This window comes from Rutidosis leptorrhynchoides, chromosome 2, assembly GCF_046630445.1.
Source record: "Rutidosis leptorrhynchoides isolate AG116_Rl617_1_P2 chromosome 2, CSIRO_AGI_Rlap_v1, whole genome shotgun sequence".
Lineage (NCBI taxonomy): Eukaryota > Viridiplantae > Streptophyta > Magnoliopsida > Asterales > Asteraceae > Rutidosis > Rutidosis leptorrhynchoides.
Window position 1 is genome coordinate 38,837,250 of NC_092334.1, and position 21,270 is coordinate 38,858,519.

The 21,270-nt window shown below is 32.3% G+C and overlaps 3 protein-coding genes across 4 annotated transcripts; 2 read left to right on the forward strand and 1 right to left on the reverse strand.

Moving 5' to 3' along the window:
• The first annotated feature begins 753 nt into the window (after positions 1–753).
• On the forward strand, positions 754–5,299 carry LOC139890734 (type IV inositol polyphosphate 5-phosphatase 6-like). Its single transcript, XM_071873643.1, has 10 exons — positions 754–1,183; positions 1,286–1,333; positions 1,433–1,502; positions 1,615–1,719; positions 1,863–2,619; positions 2,928–3,121; positions 3,233–3,341; positions 3,931–4,079; positions 4,174–4,412; positions 4,941–5,299. The coding sequence occupies exons 1-9, from the start codon at positions 1,054–1,056 to the stop codon at positions 4,394–4,396; spliced, it is 1,785 nt and encodes a 594-aa protein (XP_071729744.1). The 5' UTR covers positions 754–1,053; the 3' UTR covers positions 4,397–4,412; positions 4,941–5,299.
• An 8,363-nt stretch (positions 5,300–13,662) lies between these two features.
• On the forward strand, positions 13,663–17,769 carry LOC139890735 (uncharacterized). 2 transcript variants are annotated; one of them, XM_071873644.1, is made up of 8 exons: positions 13,663–13,698; positions 13,917–14,028; positions 14,524–14,719; positions 15,360–15,514; positions 15,694–15,837; positions 16,337–16,440; positions 16,523–16,679; positions 17,375–17,769. In XM_071873644.1, exons 2-8 carry the CDS (start codon positions 13,963–13,965, stop codon positions 17,450–17,452), a joined length of 900 nt encoding a protein of 299 aa, XP_071729745.1. In that variant the 5' UTR covers positions 13,663–13,698; positions 13,917–13,962; the 3' UTR covers positions 17,453–17,769. The 2 variants fall into 2 exon arrangements, with proteins under 2 accessions (XP_071729745.1, XP_071729746.1); XM_071873645.1 differs by lacking the exon at positions 13,663–13,698 and having other exon boundaries at positions 13,732–14,028.
• Positions 17,770–17,968: 199 nt separating this feature from the next.
• LOC139890736 (transmembrane emp24 domain-containing protein p24beta3-like) lies at positions 17,969–20,172 on the reverse strand. Its single transcript, XM_071873647.1, has 4 exons — positions 19,896–20,172; positions 19,111–19,297; positions 18,812–18,919; positions 17,969–18,262 (listed from the first exon to the last, which is right to left on the reverse strand). Exons 1-4 carry the CDS (start codon positions 20,100–20,102, stop codon positions 18,129–18,131), a joined length of 636 nt encoding a protein of 211 aa, XP_071729748.1. The 5' UTR covers positions 20,103–20,172; the 3' UTR covers positions 17,969–18,128.
• Positions 20,173–21,270: the final 1,098 nt, after the last annotated feature.

Sequence of the window (21,270 nt, forward strand, 5' to 3'; positions counted from 1 at the left end):
GTATATATTATTCATAATTTAATTGTTACAAAGCTACGTTAGCAATAATGTAAATAAATCATCGCCCTTTTTAAAAAATACATACGAGGTACTTAATCTTCACATTTTACGCGGAAATTCTGCTCCATACATTTAAGGTACAAACATTTTACAGCTACGTAAATTTGAATGCTTTGATATGTACGAATCACTTCTTTAAATAAAGATGGTCTCCATAACAATTCGTACGTTACTTTTCTATTACCTGTTCCTTCTCCATTATCTATTACTCAGTATCTATTTAAGTTAAATAATTTTTTTTTCTAGACATGATTCGAACATAAGACCTCTCGAAAGAAATTCAGTGCGTCAAGGCCACTAGACTATCTTGTGATAGAAATAAGACAGATATATACTATTAATAAGATCAATAAGACGATAGTGTATGATTTATTTTAACTGTGGTTTGGAAACCATCTTACCACCCTAGATTATTATGTTGCGTGATGCGTGATGTGTGAGCAAAAGATTTTGTAATTTTCAAATTTTGAGAGCATATTGTTGAACAGTTTCAGAAATGGGGTAATTTTGATCAATTTCCCTTATTAATGTTGGTGACCCCATTGAGTACGTTAAGGCTGTTGACCCAGTTGAGCCCACCAGGCCACAACACCACCATGAGTAGGAGCCGGCCTGAACCATTTTATCAGTCTTCTCAATTAGTCCATTCCAGTCCACTCTTGAAACACTTTATTTTATTCCATTCAAATTCTCTCTTTTTCTTTTTCATTTTCTAAATCCCTGCAGCAAACAACGAGGCCATGTCTACTCCACTTTAATGTTTCCTCTCCTCAAAAACTTAACTAATCTCACTTACACATATTAAACAACTTTGTCTCTTTCTTTGATTCTTGTGCCCCTCATTCTTTATTAATATTTCTTCTTATGTCTTTATTTTTTTATTATATATGTTAACATTACCATATCTTCATACCCATTTATTACTACTGTATTACAGTTAGGATATCAACTTTGTCTCTTGTTTCATTTTGGTTTGTTACATAGTTACAAGCAATGAGAGATGCAAATTGTAGAAACAATAAGGTTTCTTGGTCAAAGAAACTTGTGCGTAAATGGTTTAATATCAAGACCAAAACAAATGAATCTGAATCTCAACCTGATGATAATAATGCTGTTTATGGAGGTATATATGCACAGATCGTACATATATGTTTGTACTTTATTTTAATTTTGTGAATTTGGTAACGCATACTATGTTTTATACCATTATGATCATATAATATAGGTGGCTTTTGTGAAAGGGAACCGCCTGCAATCAAGAAATCTAAAACAGGTACACTTTTAGGCCTTATTCTTACTCTTGTTGTTGTTGTTTTTTTTTTGTTTTTTGTTTTTTATGTTTGAAATGATTATAATTTCAAGATATTTACAGAAAAATCTAGGAAGAAATGGGCAAGAGTTGATCTTGATCACCCTCAAGTTATAAATGTGCAGAATTATAGGTACTTAATATAATGTCATGATTAAATCCCTTTTTTACTTTATTTTTTTTTTTTTTTGAAATTTGGAAATAGCAAGAAATTGATTTTTGTTTTTTTGGAAATTTGGAAACAGCATATTTTCAGCTACATGGAATGTAGGAGGAAAAGCTCCATCTAATAAATTGAATCTTGATGATTGGTTACATGGTACCCCTGCTGCTGATATTTATGTTCTTGGGTATGAAATGTGATTCAGTTTTGATATATTTTGGAATTTTAGAGTTCAATTTTGATGAGTTAGAGTTCAATTTTCTTTTATATATTTCTTATTTTGGAATTTTAGAGTTCAATTTTGACGAATTAGATTCTCGTGTTTGTTAGATTTCAAGAAATTGTCCCATTAAATGCGGCAAATATTCTAGGCGCTGAAGACAACGGTCCCGCGAAAAAGTGGTTAGCTTTGATACGCAGAACGTTAAATAATCGTTCTGGCGGAAACGTGTGTTTCACACCTTCCCCTGTTCCTGATCCTGTGGCTGAATATGATGCTGATTTTGAGGGTTCAACTAGACACCAAAATTCATCGTTTTTTAATCGCCGGTCTTTTCAAGCAACTCAAATTTCAAGAAATGAAAATGAGTCGCATCTTGACCGGCGATATAGTGTATGCGACCGTGCAATCTTCGGTCAACGACCAAGTGACTGCTCCTCGAGTCATAGACCGAGTGACTTCTCATCTTCTGGTCATAGACCAAGTGACTACTCAGCGAGTTACAGGCCGAGTGACTACTCAGCGAGTTACAGGCCGAGTGACTACTCGGCGAGTCATAGGCCGAGTGACTACTCAGCGAGTCACAGACCGAGTAATTACTCATATGGTCATAGGCCTAGTGACTATTCAAGATGGGGTTCGTCTGATGATGATTGTGGGCCCATTGAAGATCTACAAAATTCGGCTTCATTTTCGCCGGTTTATAATAGTACGGAAGGTGGAAATTCAAGCTATTGTTTGGTTGCAAGTAAACAAATGGTTGGTGTGTTTCTTACAGTTTGGGTCAGGAGTGAATTGAGGGAACATGTTAGAAACCTAAAAGTTTCTTGTGTTGGCAGAGGACTAATGGGGTATCTTGGAAATAAGGTACTAATTAATGATCTTAGGGAAGAGTTAATTTATGTATGATTTTTATGATTTAAATGGTTGTAGTTATGGGTGATGATCCGTTCACAATCAATTTTATCTATACAATCAATTTTATTTATACACAGCCAATTTTATCCATACACAACCAAACATGTTTGAAAGTGTTGTATAGTACTGTACAACATCGTAAAACATGTTTGGTTGTGTATGAATAAAAATAGGTTGTGTACGGATCACTACATGTAGTTTATGGTTAAAGATTTTGAATTTGAGATGCTATAATTTGTTTGTTTTGTATTTTGCAGGGATCGGTATCCGTTAGTATGTTGTTGCACGAAACAAGTTTTTGTTTTGTGTGTACTCATTTGACTTCCGGCCAGAAGGAAGGGGATGAACTAAGACGAAATTCTGATTTTTTAGAAATAGTCAAGAAAACAAGATTTCCGCGTGTTGAAGGCATGAAAGATGACAAATCGCCGCAATCGATACTTGAACACGAGTAAGACAACTACTTCGACACTTTAAAATTCCTTCTCATTGACTAAAAAATTAAAAAGAATCATGAAACAGGTAGTTTGTTAAGATTCTGATAAGTTGGACATTGTTACAGTCGAATTATATGGCTTGGGGATCTGAATTACCGAATCGCCCTTTCTTATCGATCAGCAAAAGCACTTGTTGAGATGCAAAATTGGAGAGCATTATTGGAGAAAGATCAGGTATGATATAGAATTGTGGGTAACTTTTGGTACTAAACGCGTCGGGTTTAAAGTCTTAAATTGACCCGAAAACACTTCTGGCACAAAATTCTTATTTTTTCTTATAGATATTTTTTTTTTTTTTTTTTTTTTGAAAGGCAAGCTTGCATCAGTCCGGACCGAAGCCTAGTCATCATTTACACACACGCGCTTTCGGGCAGGAAACCCGAACCACACTCTGAGGATCCGACCCTTAAACCATCCCGAGGGGCAGGCGGGCCGGATCTTAGTCCCGGAGCGGGTCGGTAAAACCTTCCCTTTGGGCCACCTTCAAGGAATAATGTTTCAATTCCTAGAGCGGGTGACGAGGTTCGAACCCGAGACCTCTAGCCCTGCGAGTACACAAGTGTAACCGCGGTACCATTGAAGCAATGCTTCGTTGGTTTTTCTTATAGATATTAACTGTGCCAATCATGATCATACAAATTTATTTTATTGTAGGGAAATAGGGTTTTAAGATCAAAACATTTTAGGAGTTCTTGTGCATTGCAAGTACACTTTGGGTAACTTTTGACATTGACCCGTTTAACCTATTTTGTTCTTGTTGCAGCTGCGGATTGAACAAAGAAGGGGCCGCGTATTCCAAGGATGGAACGAAGGGAAGATATATTTTCCACCAACTTATAAATATTTAACGAATTCAGATAGATATACCGGGGATAATTTGCAGCACAAGGAAAAAAGAAGAACGCCTGCATGGTAATACTTTTAATATACATGATGTAATGATCTAATAACAAATGTTTTCAGATAGAAGGAATCTTTATTAACTTGGCTAATTTGGTTTTTGAAGGTGTGATCGTATCTTGTGGTATGGAAATGGCCTTCATCAGTTATCATACGTACGTGGTGAATCTAGATTCTCTGATCATAGACCAGTATACAGCTTATTTTGGGCTGAGGTTGAGTTAGTTCATAGCCGTTATAAAAGAACCATGAGCTGTTCTAATTCTAGGATTGAAGTTGAGGAACTTTTGCCGTACGCTAACGGCTACACTGAACTATGCTTCTTCTAACTCATCACACGCAATCGTATGTTCTCTTTCTTGTTCAAGTTCATTTTATTTATTGGCGGAAAAAAAGGGTAATTAAAAATAAAATAGATCAGGATCATGTGTTACAGTTGAGTCAGACCTAAGACAATTAAGAATAGATCAGAAGAACTAGTTGTATTACAATTGAGTCAAACCTAAAATAGTTGAAGTTCATTTTAACCATAAGAACTCAGGGTTCTTCAATACTGGCATTACTAGAGGTTGAACAATGAGTTGGTCTAGTAACTGCATAACGGGTTAAATGGGTCTGATTGGTTTTGAACTGAAACACTTTTGACCAAATTTTTTTTCCCCTAATAAATAGTTATCGTGTCACGTATTGATACAAAATGTATATGGATTTTTCTAACGACAGTCTCACCAAATTTTTAGTTTCCTTGGTTGACCCCTTTTTTTAGTGATAACCTTAATTGAGATATTCCAAATCGAATGAGCCAAAGTTGTCATCTTTTTGCATCGCGGTATCTTAATTAACTCGTTATTCCACTTTTTCGTGCTTAAACAGGGTTAGATGCTGGAATGACTTGGACCAATGAAATTTGCACGTCGGTAGTGATTGGATCTCGCCGTAGTTGGATCATGTTACAAAGAGAAGTGTAGATAGATGCAACCACTAACCATCATAGAATTGAACCTGTTAGAATATTAACTTGAGAAAAGAAAAAAAAAAAAAGTTTTGAAGAAAAACAGAAATGATGACACACATGTCTAACTTTAGTTGAGTATGTTTGCTTGTTTAGAGTATGATAGAATGAACAAATGTGGAATGCAGTGCAGTGAAGTGTAGTATATTAGTTTAATTTTGATTTTTGAAGATTCTTTACTTGTTATCAGGAAGTACAAAATGAGTGGAAATAATGTTAGTTACAGTTTTTATTATATTTTTATATTTTATGTGTTGTTTTATTGTCTTGGTTAATGCAAAAGAATTATGGGTGGGACTAGTACTGATAAAGTGTTGTTTCTGTTATCTGTTTTACTTTGTTTTGTTTGTTGCCTTTTCTTGTCTAGAATGGAATAGGACACTAAAGTCTCCAAAGCTGAACTGGGTGGGAGGAAAAGCCTTTTGCAGTCTGAATCTGTATATGAGTTGTTTCTTATAATTTATATTTTATTTCATATTTATTTATATTTATAATACTCTACTAGTAATAATAATAAAATAAAACAAAATAATTTCTAATAATAAAAATGTATAAAATAATTAATTTAATAATAATAATAACAATAACAATAACAATAACAACAATTATTATTATTATAATAGTTATAAAATAATATAATAATAATAATAATAATAATAATAATATTTTTACTTTTAAGTTTATTACTAGGATAGGTTTTGCTATTGCTAGAGGTGTGGGAGCCCAGATTGTCTCTAGGCTTCCCACTAATTTTTTGTAAGTTTTAATACTTTTAAGTTTATTATAATATAATAATAATAATAATAATAATAATAATAATAATAATAATAATAATAATAATAATAATAATGATACAAATACTAATAATAATAATAATAATAATGATACAAATACTAATATTTCCGTAATAAAATAAGAGTTAGTGTGATTTAACATTTTACCAACATCTTAGCCAATAATCAAACCCAATTAGAGATGCAAATAAAAAATCCTTCTTTTTCAAAACCAGCCCAATAACCGAAAATTGGTTTGAAAAAAGACCGGTTTTAAAAAAAAAAACAAGACTGATTTCACTGGTTCGATTTTTATATACTGACTGGTTTTTTACGGTTGAAAACCGGTTAAAACCGTTTTTTATAAAACCGGTTAAAATTGATTTTTTTTTTTGTTGATTGCTAGTAATGGCTATACAACCATTTGTAGGTACTTTTTTTGTTTTTTTTGTTTTAATTTTTTGGACCATTTTACCCTCACACAAATTTTATAAATAGATGTTACTTCGTTTTAATTTTGGTTGAAAAGACATCAAATAAACACACAAATATATCTCTAATTTCTTATGCCAGTCTCTCTTTATTTGCTATAATGGATGACTCACAAGTTTTAGGTTTTTAAAAAACTGAAAAAATTGATCTAAAAAAAATGAAACGAACTAATAGAATAATGACTAATGGAAGAATTATATAATATTATGAGGATTATTATAATAAAATGACAGAAGAAAATATCAAATCCATAAAAGAATGATAATTAAAATAAAAACAACGTTCTTTCTGAATCAAACTATACTTAATTTTGTACCGGGAGAACATAACATATATCTCATGTCAATTTTCTTTGGATAATTCTGACTTTAATTAGATGATGATAGACCGATACCTATCACGTGCAGCATAAAGCGATGGTTGTGAGTTCAATCTCTGCCCCATGTCCCTTTACACATGGTTTACACGTTTTCCTCTCACATAATAGCTCTGAAACCAATCGCTGTGAAGTCGCCAGAGGGTGGGTTTTACCCTTAATTAGATGATGATAGACCGAGACCTCTAAAACTTTAAAGTTGGATACCATGAACATATAACAAAGATTACGGGTGCACCTTATAGTTTACACACATGAAAAAGGTCATTATTATTCTTGGAGAACGGAAAAGCATATCTTAAAGACACAAGAAACGGAGTAAAAGGCATTTGTGACAAAGTTACGTCTAGCGTCTTCCGGAAAGAAATAACAAAAAAAAGTATATGTCAGGCCGCCAATGTATAGTGTAAGCCCTGCAGTCCGTGCTAAGCACATAAGCCTTAAAGATCAAGGCATTATACATACTCCACCTCAGCGTACATGTGGCAAGTCAGTTACACATTTTTCCGGGTATGATCAACCAACGATAGCACGACGCGTGTCTCCGAACATTCCGAAGACCCGGGGTGCCTATAAATCGGACACCTGGACCATCACTATTCGGACACTTGGACTTTGACAGAGAACACACTTTCTCTCACACACAATTGTTTGTCTCTCTAGCTTCAAGGCATTAACAGCAAACTGCTAGACGGACCAAATCAAAGTTTGAGTCCGGAGATTGAATTTTTAAGCCACCTCTCGATTTTTACATTATGATCCGAGTCAGCACACTTTTAGTCTGAAGGAAAAACAATCAATCAGTAACGCACACCGCAATTGTTTGGAACTTGTATTTATATTTGTGACCACTAGTCAGAAATATGTATAAATAAATATAAAAATTCAACTAAAAAGGATGCATTGGTATCTTAATTCTTAAGGTTAGTTAAGTGACATAAAAAAACGAGTAGGTTTTTTTTATTAATATTAATATCAATATTAATAATTTAAACTTCAATTCTGTTATAATTCAGTAGGCTTATAACTACCTTTAATGGTTATAAGAACAAAGAGAGAAAAAAGAAAGAAGAAAGAGAGAAGAAATATTGATATTGATATTTTAAGAGAAATGGTACACCTTAAATGGTTACCATACATGTCTATTTATAGTATAAAATATTACTATGCAAGAAATATAATAATAATAAAATTAACATCCAATCTAGATATTTTATAACACAATATAGATATTTTATAACACTCCCCCTTGGATGACAATTTTATTAGAGAATAACTAGTACTGCCTCGTTAAAAACCTTGCTAAAGAAAACCCATTGGGATAAAACTTTAGCTAAGGGAAAAAGAGTGCAGTATAGAGTTGACTCCCCCTCAAGTAGGCAACGCCTGAGTTGTTACATCTTCTGAACATGCCTCATGCCAATATTATGAACGTTTGTTCTGAAAATAGCAGTTGGCAGTGCTTTGGTATAAAGATCAGCAGAGTTGTTGATTGAACGTATCTCATTTTAATCTGGTTGTCTTTTACGAGATCTTGAGTATATGAGAAGAATCTGAGGTTTTCATCTGAAACTGTATCATCTAAATCTTTTATGTACAAGTTTAGCCCCTGTGTTTGTCTACAGTCTCCTTCATGGTTTGCTCAAACCCTTGTTTCAATTCATATTCCCTTGTAGTCTTTTCTGAGCCTTACCAACATACCATTCTTTTCCATCAAACTTATGACCGTTAAGACTGTCTATGGCTTTGGCGCCTCGTCAGTATTTATATTTTGTTCAGTCACTTTTGATACTCTTCTTTCATTTGTATTATGCAAGCTGCATTATCTTCATATATAGTTGTTGGTGAAGATAGTTGTTAGTCTTTTATAGCGTTCTAGTCCACAAGAATCAATAATGATTTGTGTCATTGATCTCAACCAAACACATTTTCGAGTAGTTTCATATAATGCAATCACTTCGTCATGATCTGATTATGTTGCAACAAGTGTTTGTTTTAAGAACGCCATGATTTTTGTGGTACCTCCATTTAGGAATACATATCGAGTTTGAGATTGATCTTTATGAGGATTTGATGAATGACCTGCATATACATAATCAACCAAATCTTGTTTTGAAACGTTAGAATAAAATAATTTTAAATTAGCAGTTTCTCAAGGGTATCAAAATATGTGTTTATCCCATTCCAATGTCTTTTTGTAAGGGCTGAGTTGAACCTTGTCAACAAATTAACTGCAAAAAAATGTCAGGTCTTGTACAATTTGTAAGATACATAACAGTCCCAATTGCACTAATATATGGAACTTCTGATCCGTTAATATCTTCATGATCTTCACGGGGATGAAATGGATCAGTGTCAATATTGAGTGATCTAACAACCAATTGGCTTTATCTTTAAAAAAATGTTTTAAAATCTTTTCAGTATAAGTTGTTTGATGTACAAGTAGACCATTAGGCATATGCTCAATTTGCAATCCAAGGCAATACTTGGTTTTTTCAAGATTTTTTATTTCAAAATAATTCTTTAGAAGTTGAATGATTTCATAGATCTCTTTATTTGTTCATATGATGTTAAGAACATTGACATAAACAACTACGATCTCATATCCGAACATTGTTTTTATAAAACATACGTGCAAAATAAGTTTATATTTATACCCTTTTTTTTATCAAGTAGTCATCTAATCGGTTATACCACATATGTCCCGTTTGTATAAACCCATTTAGAAATCTTAGTGATTTAATGGAATATATTCCCTTGAGTTTTACATTAGATGCTTATGATACCTTAACTCTTTAGGTATATTCATATATATCATTATTAAGTGATCCATACAGATAAGTAGTAACAACATTCATGAGATGCATTTAAATAAATACCAGGTTGATTAAGTATCTAATAAGTAATTGTATCCATTATAGGAGGATAAGTTTTCCTCCGAATTCATTTATGGTCTTTGTGGGAAATATTGAGTTACAAGTCTAGTTTTCCTTGTAACTTCATTTGCACATTTCTTTTCGGATAAAAATTCATTTGTATCCCATACGTTTCACATCTTTAAAAGTAATAACGATTGATCCGAAAACTTTTCTTTTATCGAGCGATTCTAATTCAGCTCGTATTGTTTCTTTCCATTTAGCTCAATCATGTCCATTTTGTATATTCAATGACAGATTTTAGTTCCAGATCATCATCTTTATTCATGATGTCATTGTAACATTATATGAAAATATCTCATAGAGATTTTAATTTCATTTCGGTTCCATAATATTGCATAATTTATCGCAATTTTAGTATTTACATTTATCAATATCCTCTGCAGAAGGAATATTGATTTGTGGTTCTTCTTGAACACTTTCTTTTACCTCATTATCAGCTGATTTTCTTTTTCGAGGATTTTTATCTTCTGAACTAATTGATCTTCCACGTTTGATGCGTGGCAAAGACTCAACAGTGACATTATTGCCAGCTTTTGGAATTTCAGTTCGAGCTGAAGCATTTATCGCTGGTATATATGATTTAGTCACCTTTTTTTTTTATATCTGTAAATGCATAAAGTAATTAATTTGCAAGTTCTTGCATATGCATTATTTTTTGAACTTTCGTTTCACATTCTTTTGTGCGAGTTCAATATACCTTAATTGATGTTCACATCATGAAGCATCATTTTATTTTTTTATTTTTTTTACTTCACCCCCTAATCTAGGGAACAATGTTTTATTAAAATGACAATCAGCAAAACGTGCTGTAAAAACATCACCCATCATGGGTTCAGTATATCTTATGATTGAAGATGTTTTATATCCAAAATATATTACCATCTTTCTTTGAAAAACCATTTTATTGTGTTGTGGTGATACAATTGGAACATACACTGCACAACCAATGTTCTAAGGTGAAAATATTTGGCTCTTGGCCAAAATCAAGTAGTAAGTGAAAATATTTATGACTTCCACATGGTATAATGCGAATTAATGTCGCAGCATGTAAATTTACATGTCCACATATAAATATCGAGAGTTTTGTACTCATTATCAATTGTCTAGTTATTAGCTGCAAGCGTTTATCTATTGATTCAGCTAAACCAATTTTGTGTATGCACATGAGCAACTGGATGTTCAACAACAATCTCTGTAGATATATAATGATCATTAAATGCTTGAGATGTTAACTCACCGGTATTATCAAGTCTCATCCTTTTAATGGTGTAATCAGAATAATGTGTTCTCAATTTAATAATTTGTGCAAGAAACTTTGCAAATGCCATATTACGGCTTGATAACATACAAATATGAGACCATCCGCTAGATGCGTCTATTAGAACCATGAAATATCAAAATGGTTCACATGATGGATGAATTGGTTCATATATCTTACCTTGAATTCTTTCAAGAAACATTTGTGATTCTTTTTCACAATATACTTTTCATTAATAATCATATGTGCTTTCCATTAATCAACATATGTGTTTTTTTTTTTTTTTCATAAATCACCATATGTGCTTTTTCATTATATATCATTTTCACCATATGTGCTTTTCATCATATGCGCTTTTTATGTGAATAGTAAATTAATTAATTTCTTTTTACTATTCATATGAATTAATTTCGATTTACTATTTTGTTAATTGAGTAATATATATACATCATATACTTGTGACTCCGAAGGCTCAAATGAATTTGACCATATAGTTATATGTTGTACATTGCACATTAATTTTCAGTAGAAGCTTTAGATGCATATTTTTTATTGATGAACTATTTGTTTCATATCTAGTTTAGGCAATTATTGTGAACATTTGGTCCCTATAAGAGCATTTATCTTTTAGACTTTTAGTTGATTTGTACTTGTCACAATTAGGGATAGCACCCGCGGGTCCTTGATGCGGATTCATTGGATCCATCACCCGTACCATTTCAGAATATATACTAACTTAAAATCCATGCCTCCTCTTGTTTTGGTTCGTGGCTATCCAAGGTTTATAATTTTTTTTTTCGGTTCAATAATTAGCATTGCCACCAAACCCTTTTTTTATAACTTATAAATATGTTTTGAGTGGAGGTTAGTGGACTAATAGTAACTAAATAATATATGTAAACCCCACTTGTATCAACTTTTTGTTTAACTTCAACATACAAAACGATCATCTTGCATCTTTATTAACTTTATACATCACTTTGGCATTATGGTCATTTTGATGCACACTCTTAAAAAAAAAAAAATTTGTTTTTTTTTTAAGTTTTATTATTCAACCTCCTTTTTTCAACGGTCACGTTTTTAACAAAATATTTGACAAGTTTGGAAAAAAAAATTTACTTTGCTTTCCCCATTTCTTTAAAACTCATTTAAACACTTTCTTTGTTTTAAAAAAAAATCACTTGACCAATTTTTTAATTCTTTCACAACACCCGATATCGTGATCGTGACCTTTCACCAAAGCAAGAGATATTCTTGATAAACTAAACACTGACTCGTGTTTGGAATTGTCGGCCACAATAAAAATTCATTTGATGAAAATATATATATTTTTTAATTATAGAAGGAGACCACTTCATTTTCAATACTTCATTTTTGACAAAAAGCTAATCCATTTTACCATTCTTTTTTTTTTATTTTAACTTCTAAGATTTACTTTTAATAAAAATACAAACTACTTTTTGTATTTTAACTTTTTAAGATTTACTTTTAATAAAAATACAAACTACTTTTTGTATTTTAACTTTTAAGATTTACTTTTAATAAAAATACAAACTACTTTTTGTATTTTAACTTTTAAGATTTACTTTTAATAAAAGTACAAACTACTTTTTCTTATTTTAACTTTTAAGATTATAAATTTAAGAATAAACATTAGTATGCATGAAATAAATAATGATTAATTGCATAAGTAATCATAAATGTTAGATAACATATAAAGACCCCATCGTATTCGTATTGATCGGAATTAATCTCGACCCATGGTACCGTGTTGTCAAATGACGTGTTGCGTACATAAAGTACCGTGTTGTCAAATGACGTGTTGCGTACAATCATGAGGTCTTATTAACATAAATATAAATGTTAGTGAAGTTAATAAGAGTTAGATTACAGAATATATAATTCAGACGGTATAACCGACCATATATAACATAAATATAAATGTTAGTGAAGTTAATAATAGTTAGATTACAGAAATATAATTCAGGTGGTATAACCGACCATATATAACTTAAATAACATAAATATAAATGTTAGTGAAGTTAATAAAAGTTAGTAAACATAAATGATAGTTAGGCGACAGTGTCGACCATATATAATTTAGGTGGCAGAGCCAACCATATAATAAGAACAATACAAATGCACTAAGAACTTAATAAAAATTAGTAGTTCAAAATGTTAGTAGTCCAAAATTTGATATGTCCGAGTCTGAAAATTATTAATAATTTCATACCTTGATTAGTGACTCGTGATCGTTTGAGATATCCTTTGATTACACTAAGCTCTTCGTGCTGATAACGTGTTATAATTCAGTAGGCTTATAACTACCTTTAATGGTTATAAGAACAAAGAGAGAAAAAAGAGAGAAGAAATATTGATATTGATATTTTAAGAGAAATTGTACACCTTAAATGGTTACCATACATGTCTATTTATAATATAAAATATTACTATGCAAGAAATATAATAATAATAAAATTAACATCCAATCTAGATATTTTATAACACAATATAGATATTTTATAACAAATTCTAATTTCTCATTGTTATTAAATAATTACAGGTCTGAGCTGGGCTAGGTTTGATCTAGTAATAAGGGTCCAAAGGTTCAAACGGTGGATTGATCCATATAACATCGTTGATCCAATATACCATACCCAAAATTTCAAATAACGGATTGATTTTTTATTTTTTATTTTTTATTTTTATTGTATACATAAAGAATAGTTCATATCAACTGAAAATTATTTTCTCAAAGTCTCCGTGGTTTCTCCAATCAAGGTTTTTTTTTTTTTTTTACTCTTTTTTCTAAACAAAACCCTAACTCATTGTTTACACATCATCAATCCAATTCGGTCCATAATTCACACTATAATATTACCAAATGCTCCTTTAAACATATGCTGCCTAGTGATTTATCGGAAAATTTAGTATTAATTCCAGTTTCCTACAAATATATAATGATATCATCAAAATTTACAGATTTGTTTTTGTTTCAGGTTTCTGTAGCTAATATTCAGCTGAAAGCAGAAAACTTGTATTGAAATGGATAACAGGCGGTATAACAGTAGACAAGATATAAGAAGAAGGCAACAGAAAGCTGCAGATGAGGTTAATAATATGCTTATGCAACTTATTAATATTATACCATCCAGGCATAGCCTGGGTGGCCACCAGGACTTCCAATGAAGCAAGAGGTCACGGGTTCGATTCCCTTCAAGGCAAATACCTTGGGGCGAGCTCCATTTAGTGACTGATTGACTAGAGGATGCTTTACCTGGTAGCGGTGGAGGCCTGGCTTGCCGTTTACCCGGGGTTTACCAACTAGAGGGGAGCCATTATGGCTCGTCGCTAGGGGGTTCCTCGTAAAAAAAAAAAAAAAACTTATTAATATTATTTTTGTTATCATTTATTTCTGAAGTATAAATTTGGGCTTTTGAAATATAGTAGTAATATAATATTAGTGATATAGATAGACATCAACTTACTTTGTTGAACAAGAAGAATTTCAATATGGTTTGCTTTATAAAACAGTCGAGGGATTTATTGTATATATGTGTTACTGTGAAATTCTTACTGTTGTTTATATATTTGTAAATCGTTTAGGAAAATGATGTTTCTGTTCTTGAGGAATTAGCTGAGGAATTTCGTTTACCGATTCATCACAGACCGACGGAAAACGCAGATCTCGATAATGTGGAGCAAGCATCGTTGGACACACAGTTAACATCATCAAATGTTGGTTTTAGGCTGCTGCAAAAGATGGGTTGGAAAGGGAAGGGTTTGGGGAAGAATGAGCAAGGTATGCATGGATATTATTGTGGGTGTTTTTAGTGTAGTGAGTATTTATGTGTAAATGGATTACCTATGACCTAAAGGTTTTTATGTTAAGTTACCCCTAGGTCTAGATGAGTGCCTGAATGGCTCATGGACCAACTAGTGAATTAAGATCTTGCTCAATTAGTCGGTCTTAGTGGGCATTCAATGGTCTAATAGACAAGATATTTCTAAGAAAAATTAAGTGGCTCAACTGAAATGAGCAGTTTAATTTGTATACTCCGTTACAGTACATAATTTCAACCCTAGCATAATGTAATTCTAGTTATGGCTCTACTGTTTTAAGCATTATTTCTAAGAACAATTTATGCACGATGGGTATACTTTGAATGTGTGTGTGTGTGGATGTGACTATTTGTTTTTTGGTGGAAGATTGGTATCTTTCTCTTTAAGACTCGCATCATTCGTGAGCTCATCTTCTCCGTTACTTATTTTTTCTTGGTTGGGTGAGATTTGCATATTGGTTGTACTTCCATACTCTATTGTGATCAGAATGTATAGATAATATTAGTTTTCTTTTGCTTATGTTGCACACCCACTCAGAATTGTAAACTTGTTTTGTGAAGTTTTGAAATGCTAATTGTTGCTATATCATGATTTGTTAGGAATAACTGAGCCGATTAAATCTGGAATAAGAGATTCGAAACTAGGGGTTGGGAAACAAGAAGAAGATGATTTTTTTACAGCAGAAGAAAATATCCAGCGCAAGAAACTAGACATTGAACTTGAGGAGACCGAAGAAATTGCAAAAAAGCGAGAGGTATGCCTTATATTTCCAACATAGTTAATAATTAATATTAACAAATATATAAGTACATCAAACAAAGATAATAATTCGAGATTGGTGGCTTTCTCTGAAACCTACATCGAATAGCAGAAGGCAGTTTTTATTATCTGGTGGCTTCTTCTGCCTCCTTCGTGCACATTTTGAAAATCCAGGTTATGGCAGACCGAGAGCTGAAAATTCAAACCGAGGTCAAGGAAATACGGAAAGTCTTCTATTGTGAGCTTTGCAACAAGCAGTACAAGTTAGCAGTCGAATTTGAAGGTCATCTTAGTTCATATGATCACAATCATAGAAAGGTAATTTTAATTTTTGATTCTTACTTGATCTGATCATCTGATTTAAATTTTTTTGCTCATTAGATTATAATGGGTTGTCAGGTCTAAAGGCTGCAATGTCTTTTCATCTATGTATGAATCGTTGTTTGTTATTTGTAATGGGTAAAATGGGTAAAATAAGGTGTTATAAGGAAAGGCCGGGTCTTTATTGGACAGGGTAAAAAAGTCTTCTAAAGTATATTGCAGAGAACTTTTAAAATCAATTTATGCAAAAAGAATAGCTGAATAGGTAATCATTGAGTTGTAATTTATTTAATCATATAGAATAAACCAATTTTTTTTTGTATTTCTGGACAAGACATGTTCTGGCATTAATCTTACCATACGACCCATACCAAGAATAATTACTCGTTTGAATAGAACCCTTGTTGACCCGTTTCCTAATCTGCCCAACCAGCTTGTTTTTGTAAAATTTTTGCATCTATAGTTTGTAATAGCTTGGTTTTGCTCATGCATACAGCGCTTTAAAGAAATGAAAGAAATGCATGGAAGCAGCAGTCGAGATGACAGGCAAAAACGTGAACAACTACGCCAGGAGAAGGAGATGGCCAAGTTTGCTCAGATGTATGCATGCTTCTTTTACACATTCTGTTCTGATGGTTTTTAATACAATCCCTTATTTGATATCTTGTGTATTGTCATTTAGGGCCGATGCACATAAGCAACAGCAACAGCAACAGCAACAGCAACAAGAAGACTCTGAAAATAGTAATAAAGTCGTGAAGAATGCTGATGTTCTTGCCGAGCAGGATCAGAGGAAGACTTTGAAATTTGGATTTTCATCAAAACCCGGTGCATCCAAGGTAGGTACCAGTCAGTTTCTAATAGTAATAAATTGAAATTGAAATTGAAATTGAAATTATGCACTTTAGGATTATGTGATATATGGATATTTATATAAGATAATATAGGATCCTTTAGAGTGGCCTTCTTTATTTGCTGCACCGGGCCCACTGAGTTCCACGGGCCAGCTCTGGTCAAAATGGGTTCACTTTGAAAGACGGGTCATTTTTACTACGGGTTGGGTTTTCCTGCAAACTTTGTATCTTCATTTCTGTATATAAATTTAATCTACACTTGGTGTTTTCTTATTTATGTCACGATCACAAAGCTAAATATCGTAAAATTGCAACCTAAGTCTTCGAGCAAATACGATTTAGTAGGGGTTTTATGCTCAAAGAATAGACTTTAGGTGACTTTTGATTCATTAGATAAATTTAAGTTTTAGCTAGATAACAACCTAATTTAATCCATTTCTAAGTAAATGAGTTGAAAGGTGCCACCTTTAGGTCTAACTATCCTCTAAATTGGTAGAATTGTATTTTAGAACCATCTCCTAAAATGTAGAATTACCCTTAAAAAATATTGTTGAAATTAGGGTTCTGGGAAATCCTCAACTGATGCGGTTGTTGAAATTATTCACACATTACATTTCCTACTCTACTTATTAGTAATTAAATTTAAATTACTCAGCTATATGTTGCTCCATTTCATGTAGAGTTTTGGAAAGAGTGCTGCAAAGAAGCAGAAAGTAGCTGTTGCATCAGTTTTTGGTCATGATAGTGATGAAGAATAGCGTTTACCCGGAAAAGATATATTCGACTAAAGTCTTGTCGTTTGTGGCTCATGTGCTGTTTCCATGAAGCTTTACGGGAGATTGTTTACTTGATGTACTCGTAAACTTGTGATCTTGTCTTGTCATACTACTAGGCTTGTTAGTTAAGTTTGTATTAAAACCTAAGTTGTGCTTCATTATGTTCACTAAATTCTCATGAGAAACTGAAAATTTGTGGCTAAAGTACAAAACCATAATGAAGCAGCCTCATCACAATTATGTTCCTTGTTATGTGATGATACAACATACTATTATTACTATAGTTCCCACCAATAATATAGTATGGTTCAAGTCATTACAATTTGTGTGATCTATCATAACCCATTTTGCCACCTATAGTTTAACTTTCATTGTCCAAATAGCTGATTAAGCAAGATAATATTAACAATTGCAAATGAATCTCCTCAACAAGCAAACCAATGACAGAAGAAACCAAACATTGCAAATTTGAAGGGGTTTTAGACTAGAAATCTGTAAACTTGCATTGATTTAGGCTTTGAATAAGTTAACTCAACAAAAAGAATAAAGAACAACTCTAATGACAATAAAGGACATCGCAATGAACCAATATAAATGTTATGACATGTTCTCGTGTTCTAATCTATAAGAAAGATTCAGAGCCAGTGTTACGGTTAGGTCAGACCCGGTTGTATGCAACTGACTTGCTAAACAGCCGACGTATGTAAACAACTTGGAGTCCACTTGCAATGGCCAGCAAAATGTATTCTCCAATTGTGTAAAAGATTACTCGTTTTTGAGTGCTCTCATTTGCTGCAATAGATACAACCACCACCAACAAACATTAATCAGCTGACGACCAGGAAAAAAATCATTGGTTCATGATTCTAGATTTATTACTTACAAAATTGGTCATAACGAAAATGTGTATTTTAGTTTGATGTCATCACCAGCTATAATCAAATTGATAAATGGTTTAAAAACATTTATGCTTATTCGTTTAACAACAAAACGGATACAAACAATAACAAAACATATGCATGACTTCACACGATTCTCTTTCAATATATTGCAGATCCTTATAATTACCTTTAGTGAGCCAATAACAGAACTGTTTAACTTCAAATTAAGACGTGTATACAGTATACTGTTGATAAACATTTTTAATGTATTTCAAATGTGATAATAATTAATTAAAGATATAAATAATCTGTGTTCATGAAGCAAACGTGTTTATATCTCACTATATAAGAAGGAAAGAGAAATCTGGTGTTGACAAACATAATACTGTATCCATAGTCTACTAAATATGCATATATAACGAATGATCCTCGGATAATATTATGAGTACAAGAAGCTTACTATGTCGATGACGAGCATCACGAGCTTTCAAGAATTTCTGTTCAGCTGTAACGGATTCCAATGCCTCCCTCAATTCAGCAATCTTCACATTGACAGGATCCAAATGCTCTGGAAAGAATAATATGTAATCTTAATCTTAAACATTTAAAAATATAACTTCCCCAAATGCAAACTAACCAAACGAATCAGTACGAATACAGAAACTTGCATCTCTACTATATATAATTATAATTATAATAACCAATGATATCATGAACATATTTGCAAAAATATGTACAAAAAAGAGGTATTCTACAAACCATCTTGTGCTAGATCATGCTCGTTTGGAATATGACCAACATGTATATAGAACGAGACAGTCTCTGGAGTCGAGTAAGGATTATGAAAGCAGAATTGGTACATCCCACTTCGAGGAGCCTTAAACTCGAATTTTTCCCCTGATGTTCCTTTCATTGATTGCACTACATTCCCTCCTGGAGTTGACACCTGAAAAAAACCCAAAACTTAACAAATTAAGCGTGTAAACTAAACTGCTTCGACACAAACGAACACAAGGATTCAAACTGTAATTTTCATTGGATAAGAGTTTGTTACAAAGATTATGGCTAAATTAAATGGTAAGTATGGAACACAATTATTGAGCTTCTAAAGTATCATATCAACAAGGTGAAGTTGCATGGAGCATGCACATAGAAGGTGAATGAGCTACCATTAAATTCCTTATAAGCTAGCTTCACAGCTAAACATGTGTCTAGAACCATATATTTACCCTAAACAGATATCAAGTTTATATCAGCATCTGTTGGCTCATTTTTTGAATAACAACTTCAAATACTAAAAAGACCTGATATGCATGAATTTTAATATAAAGATCCAATTTTCACTATAAAAATAATAAAATGTATATAGCGAATTTTAATACAGAAACACCTACCGAGGAAGATCAATAGATATGCCCTAAATTTTCAACTTCACATCTACAAATTAGTAACACAAAATCACAAATCTAATCAACAAGGCCAAAAATTGCATAATTATGTAAAATCGAATCCAACCACTACAATATGATGATGCAAAAACTCACAAAAAGATCGATGCCAGGATGATCGGAGCTCCAAAAAATATCATGATCGACGACAACGAAATTGCCTGAAACCGTATCGCCTTCATATAATACATATTCGTATACACATTCAACGTCGTTAACGGTGACTGAAAGCGCCGATACATCGCCGGTGAAAGTAAAAAGAAATAGAAATCCTAAAGCGTATACTTTTATTGTTATATCCATCTTCTAATGAGATTTCTTTCTGATTTACACAAAATTTACAACGAGACGTATTTCATCTTTCACGAACTTTCTCCGAAACAACTCATGAAGACCATTTTACCCCTTTAATAGTTTAACGGTATGGATGTAAGACACGGTTATTTCTTTTGTATGTCTCTGAAATTTGGATTTTTTTAACGACCACCGTTAAACTTTTATTCACTTCAACGAGAACTCTAAAGTTATGAATTCATTTGGATTTCAGTTCTTAGAGCATGAATTCGACTTATTTAAACAAACAACAAATACGAAACGGATCAACATTATTATTTGGGTTGGTTGGTATTATCCGTATATTGTGAGGGTTTTGACTTGTAACGAAGGAGATCGTGTTTTCGAGTTATGTTAAAAGTTTATGAAAAAATGAGTTAGTTTAATTAAAAAGTTAAATTAAATTTCATACTAGTACAAAATACTAACACTGCCTAGTATGTACTACTAAAGAGCATTAAATTAAAAAGTACTGTAAAAAATATTTAACATTTGTCAAAAAATTAAAAAAAAAAAAAAAAAAACAAGGCAACTCTTTTACAAGAAAGCAATTTGCCAAGACAATTTTTGTAAGACCATTCCTAGCTGAGGGCCTGAGGCCACAAAGTGGCTTGGGATCCTAGCTGGAACCAAACAAACGCTCAAATCAAGCCTAATGGGCCGTGGGTTTTCGATTTTTTGGTCTTGTGCGTTGGAATCACACGGCTCAAGCAACTGAAGTTTTTTTTTTTTGATTTTATATTATTTTAAAATATTACGGAGTAATATTTTAATATTTTTTTTACACATTTATCAATTATATTTGAACACATCATCACAACACTCATTACTCACACCAAGAACTCACACCACCATTATTTAACACCAAAAACCTACACTGACTACTGTCTAGTCATCAAAAAAATGCAAAAAAAAAAAACAAAAAAAAAAACTCACACACTATACCATTACAAATTGTCTAAGCAGTATTTTGAATGAAAAAGCTAAATATCCTTGAATTAAGATATTAAGTAGTAAACTTGGACATGTATACTAAAGTTGACATTTTTTGATAAATAAAAGACAAAATTACTCAAATCGTCCCTGTATTTTTTGTTTTTAGCTCAAATAGTCCCTGTGTTACGAAAACTGCTTAAAT